Raw genomic sequence first — 19,918 nt, forward strand, 5'->3', positions numbered from 1 at the left:
GGTTAATGAGGGAATGGGAAGCTTCAGTGTTAAGCGTTGCTGGTCAAATCCGAATGGAATTTCAATAAAGGACGTGGTATAACTGCTCAACTACCTATCAAATTTTTTCAAAATGTTATATTCTTTACAACAAAATGTGCTCCCATTGTAGAAGCCTCTCGGCTTAATTAATGCCTCTTAGAGAAAACACTGAACTCGTGGAATGTCACAGCAAGAACCCTCGAGAGTTTCAACCTGTTTGATGTTTTTTGTTCGTAATGGACAAAGGCATTCCATGATAAATTTATTAGCGGATGACATTGAAAATATTTCTCTTGCACACTCTTCATATCTCAACCAAGACCTTGATGGAACCTGTGTGTCGTCGAGGTTTCATCATCACTAACAATTTCCTAGGTCTTATCGATAACAAAACAATAATGTAATTTAATGCAACACAAAGAGGCCTATGTGTTCGTTGGTATGTCAAAATGTAATCACCCGATCGACTGCATTAAGAAATGCTCAACTTCTATGTGTTTTCTAGGGAATGCCAAATCATAAAATCAGTAAGTAAAATAGAGACAACAAACTAACGAGGAATTTAACGTTTTATAAAAATGACTTGACTTATATACTAACCACCATCTTCTGTACCATGCCTATCTGCCTTCAAAAAGACTGAAATGTAATATCAAACAAGAAGCCCATGAATTTCAACGTCAGTTTTGTACTTTGTTAGAATATCCACGAGGATTTCCACTAAGAATTCCATATCGCTTGATATCAAAAATACTTTCCCATCTGGTGTCCCAAGATTATAGTTTGGCAAGATGAGTGGAATATTAGTTGGGAGGGTTTAAAGATATGTAGTCAAATGTTGCGAAGTGAGCAATATCGGGTGAAATTTTATATTATATCATATAATGACGAGGTTCTCAGTATTATATGTGTTTTTAATGTTAAAAGAGTAAACAAGATTAGCATTAAAATATCAAGAGCACCATATTGGTCTAGAGTATTTTCTCTTCCGTGTGAGATATCCAAATACAAATAACAAAGAATGATTGTCACTGTATCACACCTTTTAAGTTGTATGACGAATTCTAGATGATGCACTCAACATTGGATGGTTAATGTTAAACTCAATGATGTTCCAACTAGGTAGTGAATCCTCCATCGATCGTTGCATATACCTATGCACTTAATCAACTCTTCTAATACATTCATCCTTACTCTATTATTACAAATCTAAAATCTTTCTCTAGCTCACAAATATGATATAGTGCAATATATTTCAAAAGATGAGAATTTTTTTAATGGAGAAATCACAATATATATAAACTTTCCTGCCACCAAAAAAAAATACCCTATACATCACCAAACCTGTAGACACTGAGACCAACAATAACAGAAAAAAGAGTTTAAATAAATGCAAAACTACAACATCGTGTAACAGTTATCCTGATGGTTGAATAATTTTGGAATGGCATGAAAGAAATAGCCACCACAAATAGAATAACAAAATCTTCATTTTTCAAATTTAAATAATAGAAACCAATGACTTAAGAATTCTAATCATAGAAAAACCAATGCAATCACCTCTCCTTTATCATAAAATCTAAAGACTGCACTACGAAATGGGGGAAATCATACCAAAGTTAAGCTCTACTATAGTAGATATCCTTAACAAACCTAATATTTGTACAACTTAACACACAATCTCAATGTGGAAGTGGTAGAAAACTTTGCACAAATTTACCTACAAAATTTTATTTCAATAATCTGTCAAAAACTCGAAAATTTGATGACAACAAAAAATTACAGATAACTTTTGATAGTGACCCCAAAAGGAAAAACAAATATCAAATCAATTTTCACTTTTGTTTGCAGGGAACTTAAAAATCATCGTAGACTCTAGAATAGATCCAAGAGGTCTACAACAATTCACGAGAAATTTAGGAACAATCTGGAACTATAAATGGAAAGGAATTCACCCACGACAGTTGTAACTATAGTATTAAATGTCATATTTAAAAATTATTAAGTAATCTTACATTGTCCTTGCATTTCAGTTGTCTATTTTATCGTTCCAGTCCACTCTAGCATGGGCAATAAAAAAACATTACAATGTCTTAATAATTTTAAAGTGTCATTTGTTCATTGGTTGGAATAGTTTTCTTTTAAAATTCTTAATAGAGAAAATATAAAACCCCTAGCAAAATGCATACGGACTAATGAGAAAATAAGAATAATTAAACTGAATCCATCCCTCATTAGAATATAATGAATTATTGGTTTCTGAAATTAATAACTCTGCATATTGTAGGAAAAACTATTCTACTATCCTTTTTATTGAGGTATATGGTGTTTCATTTTTAATTTTTCTTAGTATCCTATTTGGTAACCATGCCACTTTCTTATAGTTTTTCAAACCCATTAAGCTAAATAAAAAATAAATTAAATCGATGTAAATTCTCTCAACTCATTAGATTTTTTGTATTTTTGCATGGCTCTAGTAATGAGTTACTCTACAAAGAAATCCCTATATATCTTATGCCAAAACTTGCAATCCATCAAGTAGTCTCTTGAAGAGTAAATAAATGCTCATATGATGATAATATTTTTGAAAACAATGCAATATATTTTGTCGCTCATTTTAGCATTTGACAAAATATATACATGCTTAGGTCTTTGCATGGATTTTGATTTGGAATTGCTTAAGATTTGTTTTTTAATTATTTTTTTCCTAGTATACAACATCAAAATATTTACAAACATGGCAAATTTTGAGTCTATTATAATTCGATTTTGTGCATTTTGCCAATAAATATTTTCCAACATCAACCGTCTATTAAAAATTTTTGCATGCATGTTGACATTTTCTCAACTCACTAAATGAGTACATTTTTGTTTGCAGATTCATAATTTCTCACATTTTGGGGCCCTATTCTTAATTTGGTAAGGGATAAAAGTAGCATTGGGGACCTTAAATTACAAATGGAACAACAAACAAACTAAAAAATAGGTTTCCTCTTGTCTTATATTGCCTCAAAATAAAATAAAAAATAGATTTTCATTTGTCCTTAAATTTTTAATTTTTTTAAAATTGTTTATTAGTAAATTATTTCTAACTATTGATAATTTTGTTAATTTGGATAAATAAATGTAGATAATTTTAATAATCCTTATAGGACTTAGATTAGTCTGGTTTAAATTAAATATTTATGTCCTAAGCTGTGTAAAGATATAATAATTGAGCTTGTATGTTTGACAAAGATATAACTTTGTTATTGGCATGGGCTTTTGAGTGTTGTAGCTGGTAGACATCAATGGAGTTGTCCTTTTCTCAATTGATATGTTTTATGAAATCATTTCATATAGAGCATTACACTGGAACTATTATACTGCTACATCTGTAATGGGCACCCCTGGATGTCCCAAAAAACTAAACCAAATTGCTGAAAGGAATTATGTCAAACAGTTTGCATTCAACTTCTTAAAACCCCTTATAACTCCGGAAATCAAACGTTTATTTGTTTGTTGTGTTTCATGCATGGAATTGGTATCATACAACATAAACAAGAAAGGAACTACAATAATATGCAAAGTGGAAATGAAATGCTGCTAATAAAATGTTATTTTCAGAATTCATAAAACCAAATACATGGCAGATTTATCAACTCACTAATTACTTCAGCAATATTGTCATAATACTCCAGCCCATGCTTACGAACTTGCTGCTACAATACTTTGTCCTTCAATCAGTCCACTACCTTCGTAATACCATTCCCTCAAAGCGGCATAAGCGTCGGACAATTAGTGAAGAAGATATGAGCAAAATACCAAATCTTCCTGTAGCCAGAAATGCAACTAAACTGCCTAATAATGAAGCCAAAAACAAAGAATTCCAAAGGCCAAACCCCAAGGGAATGACGTCTAGAATGTTACAAGAGAGGATAGACGTCCTCAAATGCCAAGAACTGAGCTGCAACTCACATACCAATTTCTTCTCATATTCAACTTGCCTAATGAAGCCACAGATGCTTCCTTTTATTCTATTCCCACGGGTCCGCTCAACTCATATGGGCAATGTGGGATAAAAGATGTGTAATATAAAACATATATTAAAATACCCCTTATGTCTCCCTTGGGTACACATCACCATAAAATAAATATTAAAGTAACACTTTAATATTTTACAATTAAATTAGACGTTACTTTAATAAAACTTCAGGCATTAAAATGTATTAGCAATCGAACTCCGAATAATGCGAGTGATAGCTCATCGGAAAGCTCTCACCGAGGAGTATCAAATCCAATCACCAAAATTGACCTGCACTGTGTCCTGCCGACTTACTAAAAATAGTAAGTATGCCTGAAACTGAGTAAATCAACTTCGTTTTGGCCCAAACTGGAAATGACTAGGCCAAAACACTCCAAGATCCCATTAAACCCTTCGTTAGCTCTCGGGACCATGTAGAACAAGGCTAACGCACACACACTTGGTCAACTGCTAAAATGGGGACATTACAGTCCGCCCCCCTTGAAATTGCTTGTCCTCAAGCAATCTCAATCCAGCCTGCTGAATAACCTGCTCACTCTCCCATGTAGAATCTTCCTCCGGCAGGTCTTTCCATCTGACCAAATACTCCTTCACTATCCTGCTTCTAAGCTTCCTCTCTCTGGTATCCAGAATAGCCTCAGGTACTAACACAAGCTTCCCCTCCTCATCCAAAGGGGGTAAATCTGTAGAAGGCACTACACTCTGACCAATGGCTTTCTTAAGCCTAGACACATGAAACACATTGTGCACTTGATTGCCTTCTGGAAGCTCAAGCTCATAGGCGACTTTGCCCACTTTGCGAATCACCCTGTATGGACCATAAAATCTAGGTTTCAACTTTTCAGCTCCGCTCTTCTTGAGCGATGACTGTCTATATGGTTGTAGCCTCAAGTAAACCATATCCCCTACCTCGAAGCTGCGCTCTATTCGGTGCTGATCATCATACAATTTCTGTTGATTCTGGGCCTGTTGTATATTCTCTTTGAGCACTTTCAGGATGTCCTGACTATCATGCAATAAGTTTTTGGCTTTGGGCACTCTACTGTCCCCCAAAACTAAATCCATGAAGCTAGGTGCTTCATAACCATAGAGTGCCATGAAAGGAGTCATCTTGATGGACATATGATAAGTGGTGTTATAACAATACTCTCCCATATGCAACCATCTGATCCAAGCCTTTTGTTGTGTAGTTACATAGTTCCTCAAATATCCTTCCGCCCATTTATTCACAATCTTTGTTTGCCCATCTGTTTGCGGATGATAACTAGTGCTAGGTGTAAGATCTGTACCACACAACCTAAACAACTCTTGCCAAAAAACACTCATAAACTTACTATCCCGGTCGCTGACAATGAATCTGGGTAACCCATGTAACCTGAATATCTCTTTAAAGAAAAGCTCTGCCACCTGTGCCGTTGTGTAAGTGGACAGAATAGCAATGAAGTGAGCAAACTTCGTCAAGCGGTCCACCACCACATAGATGCAATCCCTTCCCTGTACTTGTGGTAAACCAGTGATGAAGTCCATCGAAATACTTTCCCATTTCCTATCAGGAATGGGCAAGGGCTATAATAAACCTGCAGGAAATGTGTGTTCTCCCCTATTCTGTTGACAAACCACACACTCCCTGACATACCTCTGAACATCATCCTTGAGCCCTTTCCATGAAAACCGCTCTCGGATCTGCTTGTAGGTCTTGAAGACCCCCGGATGTCCAGCTGTGGGTGCATCATGAAATGCCTTCAGTATCGCCTCTCTCAAATGTGATAATGGAATCAAATTAACCCTGTCCTGAACTCTGATAAATCCATCTATCACCTCATAGCGATCATCCTGTATGGTACCTGAAATAAATCCAGAAGTCCAAGCATCTCCGACATACTCTGCTATAATTCGATCTCTCCAATCTCCTGAAATCTCTGCCAGAGCACATAAGTGAGGTCTCCGAGATAAGGCATCAGCCACCACATTTTTCTTACCTTTGACAAACTCTATGTCAAAGTCATAAGCCTGCAATTTAGTCACCCATTTTTGTTGCCGGTCATTAAGATCACGCTGGCTCATGAAGTATTTAATACTATTGTGATCAGTCTTGATCACAAAACGTCCACCTACCAAATATGATCGAAATTTGGCCAATGCATGCATTATGGCCAACATCTCCCGATCATAGACAGAATAACTTTTCTCAACTCCTCGGAGCTTCCTACTCTCGAATGCAATGGGATGCTTCTCCTGCATCAATACTGCTCCAATCCCATCACCAGATGCATCACAATGAAGCTCAAAAGGCTTCGTGAAATCCGGTAGAGCTCGAACTGGACATGAAGACATTACCTGCTTGAAATGCTCAAAACACCTCTGTGCTGCCCCTGTCCACACGAAGGCTCCTTTCCTGGTAAGATTTGTCAAGGGTGTAGCAATCTGTGAGAATCCCTTAACAAACCTCCTATAAAAACCACATAAACCAAAGAATCCCTTAAGCTGTGTAAGGTTTGTGGGAGTAGGCCATTCTACAATAGCTCTAATCTTTTCGGGATCAACCCGAACGCCATCTGCACTAATGATATGCCCCAGGTAAAGGAGCTCAGTCATGCCAAACTCACATTTAGATTCTTTGGCATACAATGACTCTCTCTCCAAAATAGATAACACCTCCTCTAGATGATGTAAGTGCTCCTCCCAGGTCTTACTGAAGACCAAGATGTCATCAAAGAAGATCAAGACAAATCTCCTCAGCTGCTTCCTGAATACCTGGTTCATACAACTTTGAAATATAGCAGGTGCATTGGTTTGACCAAATGGCATAACCATGAACTCAAAGTGGCCATAGTGACATCGGAAGGCTGTTTTCTCAATGTCCTTTGCTCTCATCCTGATCTGATGGTATCCGGATCGCAAATCAATTTTGGTGAAGAAGCATGCCCCATGCAACTCATCAATCAGCTCATCAATCCTAGGAATGGGATACCTATTTTTAATTGTTTTCTTATTCAGTGCCCTGTAATCGATGCACATGCGCATCGTCCCATCCTTCTTCTTTACCAATACTACTGCTGAAGCAAAAGGGCTCTTACTAGGCCTGATATGCCCCATCTCCAACAAATCCTTAATCGCCTTCTCTATCTCATCCTTGTGTTTCTTAGGATGACGATAGGGAGTAATCATAACTGGTTTGGCTCCCTCCTCAAGCTCAATAACATGTTCCATCCCTCTGTCAGGAGGAACCCCATGAGGAATATCGCTAAATACTTTAGCGTGTCTATCGAGTATCTTCTGGACATCTAGTGGATGACTCTTTTCTTGTGGCTCTGGTGAAGTTGGCATAATGTGGCACTCTGCCGCCCACTCTATGTCATCATGACAAAAAAGTCTCTACATTCTCCTCAAGGACACTATTCTGCAACCTCCATCTGAAAGCCCTCTAAGTATCACAGTTCTCCCCTCATGCTGGAATCTCATCTCCAATTTTGCTAGATTGAGTGTGAACTCAACTAGTGAAGCCATCCATGTCATGCCGAGGATGACATCATAATCTCCCATGTCCACGACATAGAACTCATCCTCCAACTCGTAGCCATCTCCAAACCTGATGCGAAGATTAGATATCTTCCGAGTGCATAATAACTTATCACCGTTAGCCACCATGACTCTAAACCCATCATGCTCCTCTGTCTGTAACCCTCTCCTGGATACCAACTGTGCATCTATGAAGTTATGTGTAGCCCCAGTGTCAATAAGAGATATCACTTTCTGCCCCTGGATAGTACCCCTGACCTTAAATGTGATTGCCTTTTGGGCCCCTGTCAAGCGTGCCAACGATCTATCATCCTTAGGAATGTTGCTCTCCTCTATAGTGTTACCCTCATATGAATCGGAGTGCTGATCCTCCCCTTCTGACTCTGACTCTTCTGCTGAAAAATACTCCATTTGATTTGCCTTAGCCTTGAGAGAACATTTATGAGATAAGTCCCAAGGCTCTCTACAATGGAAGCACAGCTTCTTCTTTCGAAGTTCATTCAAGGTTTCATTGTCTAGTCCTTTTGATCCTTCTTTGGGTTTGCTATACTCTTTCTGAAATGATTTTTTGTCTTTGTCCTTGCGGTAGGAAGAATCTGTTGAATGGTTTTTTCCTTTGTATACCGAAGGGGCTAAATCTCGTGCCTTTTTAGTTGCTTCAGCTAACGTGAGTGGATCATGTCCCTTCACCCAACCTCGTAATGGATCAGCAAGACCATCACAAAATAACACCACCAATCTCCTAGGAGAGATATCAGTAACAAGTATAGACAAGCGCTGAAACTCGGCAATGTAAGCATCCACAGAACCTGACTGTTTTAACTATGCTAGCTCCTTGAAATGTAACTCGGGATCCTTAGTGTCAAATCTCCCAATCAATGTTTCAGTGAATTCCTCATAGGATGTAATCTGATTATGCCCCAAAGTCACCATGCCATGATGCCACCATTCATGTGCAATGCCATCCAAGTGCATAGCCGCATACTTGATAGCCTCCTCCTCAAGCATAGGATTTAGCTGCAAGTATGTATCTACCTTCTGCACCCAAGCTCGTGCAGTCATCTTCCCTGAAGCATCATAATAAGGTAAAGAAAGTTTTCCAACTTTCTTCCTCAGCTCAAAGTTTTGATTCCTCCCTCCTGCTTTAGGCATGTGTCTCATCCTCAAGTCCATATAATCTCTAAGAGAAATATCCGCCTGAAACTCTGTCCACTAGCCTCCCAGTCCCTCCTGAACTGATCCTGTAACTCGGTAATCTGCGGTTTGTTTACTAGATGAACCGAATCTTTGGGTGGAAAAGTGGGTAGAAGAGGTCTCGAGCTCGTAGTCCGTGCTGGGCGTGCAACGTGTCTAAAGTTATCAGCCTCATTTCCATTATTGCCATGTCCATTATTACCATTAATGTTATTCTCAGGACCATTTTTGTTGCCTTGGCCTTCATGGTTATTGTTTCCCCCGTTGTTATTGTTTCCCTCGTTGTTATTGTTTCTGTTGTTGGCATCACCTGGATTAATATTGACACCCATCTGTCTAGCCATGAGCTGCAACATCATGTCCATTCGCCTATTCTGCTCCTGCTGCATACGCTGCCCCTGCTCTAATGTATCCAGTAACTGTCAGAACAGTACCTCCTCCTGATCTGGACCAGCATTTCTGCCTCCGCCTAATCCTGTATTCCTGTCATCTCGATCACCCATATTATTGTTCTGATCACAGAATATCTCCTCTGTGTCTGTATGGTTGAATTCAATGTCCCCCTGCACGGATGTACTAGACTATTTTCTTTGCAAGTCTGAAATCCTGTTTTGTCTTGCTCTGGTATCGCGGAAATTATAAGACCCCTGTCGCATGCTCAAACATAAATGCTTAGCCTGTGTTTTTTACTTACTTTTTCCCTCTATCCGGCTGTTCCAAATTCCCTATAAGACCTCCACAGGATGGCAGGACTTATAGCTCTGATACCACTGTAATGGGCACCCCTAGATGTCCCAAAAAACTAAGCCAAATCGCTGAAATGAACTATGTCAAACGGTTTGCATTCAACTTCTTAAAACCCCTTATAACTCCAAAAATCAAACGTTTATTTGTTTGTTGTGTTTCATGCATGGAATTGGTATCATACAACATAAACAAGAAAGGAACTACAATAATATGCAAAGTGGAAATGAACTGCTGCTAATAAAATGTTATTTTCAGAATTCATAAAACCAAATACATGGCAGATTTATCAACTCACTAATTACTTCAGCAATATTGTCATAATACTCCAGCCCATGCTTACGAACTTGCTGCTACAATACTTTGTCCTTCAATCAGTCCACTACCTTCGTAATACCATTCCCTCAAAGCGGCATAAGCGTCGAACAAGTAGTGAAGAAGATATGAGCAAAATACCAAATCTGCCTGTAGCCGAAAATGCAACTAAATTGCCTGATAATGAAGCCAAAAACAAAGAATTCCAAAGGCCAAACCCCAAGGGAATGACGTCTAGAATGTTACAAGAGAGGATAGACGTCCTCAAATGCCAAGAACTGAGCTGCAACTCACATACCAATTTCTTCTCATATTCAACTTGCCTAATGAAGCCACAGATGCTTCCTTTTATTCTATTCCCACGGGTCCACTCAACTCATATGGGCAATGTGGGATAAAAGATGTGTAATATAAAACATATATTAAAATACCCCTTATGTCTCCCTTGGGTACACATCACCATAAAATAAATATTAAAGTAACACTTTAATATTTTACAATTAAATTAGACGTTACTTTAATAAAACTTCAGGCATTAAAATGTATTAGCAATCGAACTCCGAATAATGCGAGTGATAGCTCATCGGAAAGCTCTCACCGAGGAGTATCAAATCCAATCACCAAAATTGACCTGCACTGTGTCCTGCCAACTTACTAAAAATAGTAAGTATGCCTGAAACTGAGTAAATCAACTTCGTTTTGGCCCAAACTGGAAATGACTAGGCCAAAACACTCCAAGATCCCATTAAACCCTTCGTTAGCCCTCAGGACCATGTAGAACAAGGCTAACGCACACACACTTGGTCAACTGCTAAAATGGGGATATTACAACATCCTAAGCTAAATGAGTAAAGATATAATAATTTAGTCTAAGACATTCAAACTAAAGGTGTAGATGGGAGCTTGTATGTTTGACAAAGATATAACTCTGCTATTGGCATGGGCTTCTGAGTTTTGTAGGTGGTAGACATCAATGGAGCTATCCTTTGATTAATTGATATGTTTTATGAAATCATTGCATAGAGAGCATTACATTATTGGAATTATTATGTTGTTGCCAGCCTATGAATATTTTTTTGCTACTATTCTTGATTTTCTCTTCATGCCCTCTTGACTCCACATGTCATATATAGGCTTGTTTCTCTTCACAAGAGTGCACATATACTTACAAGTCAAGCATGTTAAATACTCCTACTGTCTGAGACTGTAAAGCTTAACATATAGAAAATAATATTTATTTACAATATGTGTAATTCTAGTTTCTATGATACTACAATTTCAATCAGAAGTCCTACTGATGCAGTTTTTCCTTCCTCATTAATACAACTAAATTGGTATGCCCCTAAGCTTCCATTAACATTTGAAAGAACCATGCAATCTTGAACAACACTATAGCCATGATTGTTGTCAAGTCTTCCCTCATTTTACATGTTATCACAAGTACGTACAAGTAAAATTTCATCCAATTTAAAGTTCAATGCTGAATGCATTATCTTCAATTCCATTCCTAGACTTCTTATGATGTCCCTATGATGCACCTGCATCATGAACTTCATGAATCATTTCTACATTTTTTGTTTTTTCCATGCTTAATGTCCAATTTTTGATATAATTTGAATCATTGTGCTAAGACAGGAGCTCTAATTTTGTAAAAAAGTAGGCTCCAACAAGATCGACAAAAGCTTTTAAATTAATAGCATAAAAGAAACTAAAGAAAAGAAATGAATTATTGTAAGTAAAAGGATCCTAGCAACCTGGGCAAAGGAGAAGAAAATACATGTCAATTGAATTACAAGAACTTAATCATTGATAATGAGGACAATTTTTCCATAGAAAGTCAAATTATGATATTGCTAAGAGGGTTTTATAATATAATCATTTGTTAATAAAGAAGGCAAATTTTAAATTCTAGAAAAAATGAGAAAGATTTAAGTTAGAGGCCTTTCCTTATAGATGATCATATTATGATTTATGATGAATCCATAAAGGCTAGATTTCTTTTTTTCTCTTAATATATATTGATAGAGAAATCTAGAAACCCCTTGGATCCATGTATTTGGGGTCCCATTATAGGAAAAAATAGGAGATAGAATAGTAGCCCATATGGTTGCTCCATATGCTAGAAAAACCATGCTCTTTCGTAGGAAACTCGTGTCGAAAGCTTTCAAAAGAATGTGTAAAACATTTAATGTTCTTTTACATAAAAAAATGCATTTTATGGTCCTAAAAAAACTTAATAGGTCATTTATGATATGTACTTATGTTCTTCTTGCTTATTTGTATGACAATTAAACACAGTAGGCTGATTGTATGTTATCATTGGCTGGCCCATCTTGTCCATAGTTAGAGAAGCTTATTTTATTTTTATCAATCCACTGCGTGTTGTGTAGGGGGAATGATAGCAAAATCAATTAGAAAGAAAGATCTACTTTATATTACGCTATTAGTCTAATATCCATTTTTAAAATTGGCATAGATATGCTATTTTATAAGTTTGGACATCTTAAAGTGACACAAACAATTCTAAAGATGAGGTAGAAAAGACATCAATTGCTAAGAAAGATTTGGAGAATGAGCATAGAATGCTTGGATCAATGTATTGCCCAAAAAAGCATGACACAAGAGATTTCAATAGAGAATACCTAGACCAACACATTATCAACAAAGTTATGACACAAGAAAGCTCAATGCAAGAGTTTCTAAAAGAAAATGGAATCAAACACTCATTTCCAAAATAGCACACTTGGATTTGGAATTAAATTAAGATCCAACAATTCATATTTTCTAAACTTGGAGTACAAATACATTGAAAAAAAATATAGCATGATAGCCTTGGTATGCTTAGCATAACCTATACAGTCAACTAAGAGAAACTGAAAAAATTGACTTTAACACTGAAACCGTCTAAAATCAATTCTTATTGTTTTGTAACTATATATAATTATTGATGACTACTTCTTTTGCAAATTTTTGGTTGTATTGAATCAAGCTATGGCAATTACTTCCTTGAATTTCATGCTTTTTTAAGTTTTAGCTACTATGATGGCTTTGTTTATTTGGATATCCAAGTTTAAAGCTTGGTTGCAGACAAATTCTGCAGTAGCATGGTTGCACCATTTGTTGGAAGGTCAACTACTGAATTTTAAAAGCCTTACCTCTACATACTAGATAGACTACCAATGAAATTACCAATCAAATCCCGACTAACGAATCGGCAGGTCCTAATCCTGTAAGATAATAATGAAGAGAGAGGCCTATGCATTCGTTCCTATCTTGAAATGGAATCGGCCGAACAATTGCAATAGCCTTCTTCATATGAAGGGCACTACAAAATATAATTGCTAACAAATTACCCTCGGAGAACCTCTAAATCAAATATTAGGATGGCTAAATTCACTCACCCTACACGAGCCTTCCTTTTCTTAACCTGTGTTGCTCTTTTCCTATTATCATCGCATGCAGGAAACGTTACTTTTAGCTTCCCTCCTCTAACGGGTATAGAAAGGAAAAATGATGCCACATATCAAGAGAGTAATCAAGGAGCCCTGCAGCTTACACGAAATGAAGCATCAGGGAACCTTAAGAACAGTTCCGGCTTGGCGTATTATACTGACCGTATTCCGCTATGGAATAGGTCTACTAGGGCTCTGGCAAATTTTTCAACTTACTTTCAATTCAATATTGATCTGAACAACGAAATATACGATAATCATGGAGATGGACTTGCGCTCTTCATCGCACCATTCGAACTTGAACCACCAGAGGACGCTTATGGTGGATTTCTTGGCTTGTATAATGAGGAAAGCTTTAAACAATCATCTTATCAGATGGTTGCTGTGGAGTTTGATACATACAACAACGATTGGGATCCTGATGACAATCATGTTGGGATCGACGTCAATAGCATTTTCTCAAAGTTCATTTTTTCGCTCAATACATCCAGTCTATTTAATCGCTCTACACACCAAAATCTCACAAACGCGACATGGGATGCCTGGGTGGATTATGACGGTGTAGAAAATGTTCTGCACTTCTTTCTCTGGTATAATTCTTCTAAACCCAAAATTCCTCTATTTAACCACACAATAGATCTGAGCAACTGTCTACCAGAGTACATCAAGATTGGCTTCTCGGCTGCCACTGGAGAGTACACAGAGACGCACACCGTAAAAGTTTGGAATTTTACTTCTGAATATTCGTGGGAAGTCGGACCTCCTGGTGAATTACTTAGAAATAGCAACGCAAATAGATTTTCTGTGAATGTTTATTTGATATACGTGTTCTTCGTTGTTGTGGTCCTATGTGGCTTCATAGTTGTTCGCTGGTGGCAGTATTTCAGAAAAAGGGGAACAGAAGGTAAGGCTAGGGAAGAGAGCAATCCAGAGCTGGGCGAACGCTATTCTCATGGCCCCTGAAGCTTTTCCTATGCCGAGCTCAGTGCCGCAACAGGAAATTTCTGCGAGAAAGAAAAGCTTGGACAACGCAGCTTCGGCAGCGTTTACAAAGGAATCCTGCCCGGCACCGTGGACGCGCTGGCTATGAAAAGAATAGCTCAAGGATCGAGACAAGGAAGAAAGGAGTATGTCTCCAAAGTTCAAACAATCAGCAGGTTGAGACAACGTAATCTTGTGCGGCTTTTAGGATGGTGCCACGAAAAGGGAGAGTTACTTCTGATCTACGAGTACTTGCCAAATGGGAATCTGGATAAACACAATTTTGGGGAAGAGGAGGATACGCTGGATTGGAGCCGAAGATATAGTATCGCCTGTGACATTGCCTCTGCTCTTGTTTACCTCCACGAAGAGTTGGGTAATTTTGGTTTGGCGAGATTGATGGAACGTGACCAGGAGGCTTCCCATACGACCATGGTGGCGGGCACGCGGGGGTATGTTGCTCCAGAGTGCTACATAACAGGGAAAACTAGTCCAGAGGCTGACGTGTACAGCTTTGGGGCGGTTACACTAGAAATTGCCTGCGGAAGGCAGCCGGTTGATCACAGCCTTGAAGAACACAGTTGTTTCCCTTTTCTTGTCAACATCTATTGCATACTGGACCTTCTGATGTACGGACCACTTTCATTCGTAGATAGCATTCCTGACAAATATAACACATCTGTGGCATTTTCAAGCTATCCAGTTGTTGTCGAAACTGCATTTAGGATCTATAGAAATTATCCTTAAGAAATACAGTTGGGTTTTGTATATTTTCTCTGTTGCCTTGTCCACCTAAATTTATCCTATTTTGGCTTGTAGGATGAGGTGTTTCAGGAACACACTCTGTTGTTCTTGAATTTTCATTCTAGTGACTCATTTCCACAAATACAGGTAATGCTTAATTGTACCTCTCACTTGATTCAAAATCAACTTCATGTCTCCCTTGTGTTTCAAAATGAGATACTTCATCGGATGTTTGTTGACGAGTAATTCTATCCCTATTTTGTAATTCCAATTCTTGTATTAGCAATCCTTCCCTTCTTCTAGCATAATTTAGTCATCGGACTTCATTTTTCGTTCTTCTTTCTTCTTCTCTTTCAACTTGTGTCATTTGTTCTTGTCATCGTCTACAATACTCTCTCTGGTATTGTCTCTGGTATGCTCTTTGTTGCTCCATTTGTTATTGTCTTCTTTCTTGATCCGATTGGAAATTCATACTTGATTTATTCATTTCTATGAAATAAATTTGTAACCAAACATTAAAAAAATAGTAGATTTAGTAAATTATTTTTTATAAAATTGGTTTAAAATATCACAATAATTTAGTGGCATTGCACTTTAGATAAGATAGATATTTATTCATTTCTAATTAATAGTTTAACAATTCACAAATACATATAGGAGGAACTTTTTTGTGTAGATAAGATCTACAAATATACTAAATACCAAATAGTCTTGTATGTATAATACTAAATTTATTTAAGACAAAGGAAACATAACATACGTTCATCAAAATTGATAAGTCGAACAGACAAATTTATAAAAAAAAATTGATAATGTCAAATAATATGACTCCTAGATTTCATTATAGTGATGCAAAAACATGTGGAATTCATCAGTGAAGAAAAGGTTATTTTCACCATCCATGTGCTCTTCATCATAGTAGATGTCTTTCCTAAATTCAAAGAACCCAAATGATTTCTTCCATGCCTCATGAATTTCCTTTGTATATTGTCGCACCTACAAGATTTGAGAATCTTTGACACTTCGAACAAGAAAGCTCGATTTATGAATTTCATCTATAATTTTTTTACAAGGCTTGGAAATGATTGTTCCCAATCTATCCAAATAAGTTTGAACAATTTGGCTTGATTGCACCAAGTCGTTTGGAAGAAGTGGGCTTGTGATAGTGTTCTCAGAATTATTTTGTTGAGCATCCATAGTTAATTTTTTTCTGATATCTATAATGTAAGGATAAAAAATGGTTAGTATCAAAATGACAAGAATTAAGCTATGCATATATATCAATAAATTGGTATTTGAAAGAGAAGAAGATTTGATTGATTCTTTCCTATTGACATAATTCTATGCATTTAATTTCTCTTAACAAAAAACTTATATGTTCTTAATATTATTTATATAATGTTCTAATCTTTGATTTAAAAATTTAATAGTAAAACCTAACTTCAAACATTAAGGAGAAAATAGATAACATTTCATGAAATATTGTTTTTTATTTTCTTCATATTTTGATAGACGTTAAAATTGAGATTTATAAGTAGAATAAAATTTATAAAAATTAAAATACATTCTTAAATATAAAATTTAAATTTCCTGATGCATCATTTCATTTAAATGTGTATTAATCTTTCAGAAATAGTTGATAGATCTAATTGAACTTTTCTAATCTATTTTAATATAAGGTTGGAATTTATAAATTTGAGAAAATTTGAACAAAATGTTAGAGATTATATCAAGGCCTAGGACCTACTTCTTACATACATCACAAGACAAGATAAGTCTATTCTCAAAAGATGCATAACAACAATACAATAATATTGATCAATCAATATAACATGAAAAATAGTATAATCTAAAATTTTATATATTAAAAATGATCTATCTATTAAAAAGATTACTACTCATTAATAAAACTTAATGTGTCATGCATTATAATTATATAAATTAATTATAATTGTACATGTGTATCTATGTTTATTTATCTAAACTTGGATGTTTGATAAACTATATAATGGATTGGTTTCAAATCAATTTTCTATTTCTTAAAAAAACAACTCCTATTTTTATTAAAGAGTTTCCTTAAAGTATTAGATTTAAATTGCTTCATGATGTATAATGAGCTTATCTAAATTATTCTACTACTATTTAATATCATGATAGTAGTTGATAAAACCTATAATAGTATAATTAGCTAATCTCAAATCCATCTACTTTTATTTAATAGTACAATAATAGTTCATAGGACCTATAGCATATAATTAGTTGATTAAAAATTCTTCTACTTTTGTTGAAAATCTTAATAATAGTTTGTAGGAGCTATAATTGATATAAATCTCATCTACTTTTATTCAACATCATGATAATAGTTCACATGACCCATACTATATAATTAGTTGATCTAAAATCTATCTACTACTCTTCAACATGATGATGATAGTTCGTAGAATGCAACACTTATATAAAGATTTAAAATCTTACAAGATCAAATCTAAAAACAACGTTGAACCCATCTACTACTACATTTTTTATTCTTGTTAAAATATTTTGAATATTAATTTAACTAAATCATAATTTTATACTAATATAGTTCTCGAGAACAAATTATTTATTTAAATAAATTTTAAAAATTGTAAAACATATAATTATAAAAAATTGCAAACAATTATTATTATTAATCCACATAGTAAATAAATCTAAACAAATTGAAAAGGTTTTCTAATATCACTAATTTGAAAGCATATATGAATTTTAACAATATAACATGAAAAATAGTATAATCTAAAGTTTTATATATTAAAATTGATCTATCTATTAAAAAGATTACTACTCATTAATAAAAATTAAAAATTAAAACATATAATTATAAAAATTGCAAACAATTACCATTATTAATTTTATTTTAAAATAGCTTTTTAATATCTAAATTCTAAAAATCTAATGTTTTGAATGAAGAGAAAGAAATAGAAAGAAATCTGAAATTGAGTAGAATTTCTAATATAACAAAGTTTCTAAGAAAATTTAAGGAAATTATGCAGATTTCAAAATAGGAAAAAACTACACAATAAAAGTTTCTAAAATGGAAGAAATACAAATCTACAATGTTTCTAATTGAGAACAATTTCTATTCTATCAAAGTTTCTAAGAAAAATTATGAAAATTATAGAGCTTTGAAAATAAGACAAAACAACACAATAAAAATTTCAAAAATAGAAGAAATCAAAACATATAAACATACATACACATAATAATGATTCTGTTGCTCAATCCAATGTTGAATAGAAATCATAATATTGATCATGTTACTCAATCCAATGTTGAATAGAAATTAGAATATCGATCCTGTTGTCTAATACAATGTTGAATAAAAAGGAAAATAGGCTCTTGCCATATATAATGTTGATGTGTGATGGTTCAACTTCAAAGAATTGAAAACATGTAATGCGTAAAAATGGAGCATAAGGCAAGACATTTGGTTTTCTTGTCATAACAGATTATTGGCTTTCTTCTTGCTCGAGTGAATGACGAAGAAATATATTTAGAAACATCTAAATGTGTCTTCACACTGTCAGCAATAAACTGTTATTTGATGACGACCTGACTGGACCTGACGTTTGGAATTACGGACTCGCAGGACGCGTGTTTAGTGTTTGGAAATATCGAAGCACTCAAACCAAAAACACAGTGTGGTTAATGAGGGAATACGAAGCGTAGATGTTAAGCATTGCTAGTCAAGTCCACATGGAATTTCAATAAAGGACGTCGTATAACTATTCAACTACCTGTCATATTTTTTCAAAATGTTAGATTGTTGACAACAAAATGTACTCCCATTGTAGAAGCCTCTCGGCTTAATTAACACCTCTTAGGGAAAACAAACTGATGAGGCATTAAAATACTATACAAAAAAATGGATGTCTATGATATTCGGCATTTGTGGACCATGCCTATTTGCCTCAAAAAAGATTGAACTCATGGAACGTCAAAACAAAAAACCCCCGATAGTTTCAACCTGTTCGATGTTTTTCGTTCGTAATGGCCAAACGCATTCCACGACAAATTCCATAGCAAATGATATCGAAAATATTTCTCTTGCACGCTCTTCATATCTCAACCAAGACCTTGATGGAACCTGTGTGTCATCGAGGTTTCGTCATCACTAACAATTTCCTAGGTCTTATCGGTAAAAAAATCAATAATGAAATTTAACGCAACACAAAGAGGCCTATGTGTTCGTTGGTATGTCAAAATGTAATCACCCGACCGAGTACATTAAGAAATGCTCAACTTCTATGTGTTTTCTAGGGAATGCCGAATCATAAAATTAGTAAGTAAAATAGAGACAACAAACTAACGATGAATTTAACGTTTTATAGAAATGACTCGACTTATATGCTAACCACCATCTTCTGCACCATGCCTGTCTACCTTCAAAAAGACTAAAATTTAATATCAAACGAGAAGCCCATGAATTTCAACGTTAGTTTTCTACTTTGTTAGAATATCCATGGGGATTTCCACTAAGAATGCCATATCGCTTGATATAGAAAACACTTTCCCATCTGGTGTCCCAAGATTACAGTTTGGCAAAATGAGTGGAATATTAGTTGGGAGGGTTTAAAGATATTTAGTCAAATGTTGTGAAGTGAGCAATATCGGTTGAAATTTTATATTATATCAAATAAGGATGAGGTGCTCAGTATTATATATGTATCATATGTGTTTTAAATGTTAAAAGAGTAAACAAGATTAGCATTAAAATATCAAGAGCACCATATTGGTCTAGAGTATTTTCTCTTCCATGCAAGATATCCAAATACAAATAACAAAGAGTGATTGTCACTGTATCAGACCTTTTAAGCTGTATGACGAATTTGAGATGATGCACACCACATTGGATGGTTAATGTTAAACTCCATGAGGTTCCAAC

The 19,918-nt window shown here is 35.4% G+C and overlaps 1 protein-coding gene across 1 annotated transcript; it reads left to right on the plus strand.

Moving 5' to 3' along the window:
• Nucleotides 1–13,200: 13,200 nt before the first annotated feature.
• On the plus strand, nucleotides 13,201–14,997 carry LOC149558958 (L-type lectin-domain containing receptor kinase IX.1-like). Its single transcript, XM_089831164.1, has 2 exons — nucleotides 13,201–14,173; nucleotides 14,267–14,997. The coding sequence occupies exons 1-2, from the start codon at nucleotides 13,201–13,203 to the stop codon at nucleotides 14,995–14,997; spliced, it is 1,704 nt and encodes a 567-aa protein (XP_089687290.1).
• Nucleotides 14,998–19,918: the final 4,921 nt, after the last annotated feature.

Source organism: Cupressus sempervirens, chromosome 5 (assembly GCF_028749045.1).
Source record: "Cupressus sempervirens isolate cs-2001-9-10 chromosome 5, ASM2874904v1, whole genome shotgun sequence".
Classification (NCBI taxonomy): domain Eukaryota; kingdom Viridiplantae; phylum Streptophyta; class Pinopsida; order Cupressales; family Cupressaceae; genus Cupressus; species Cupressus sempervirens.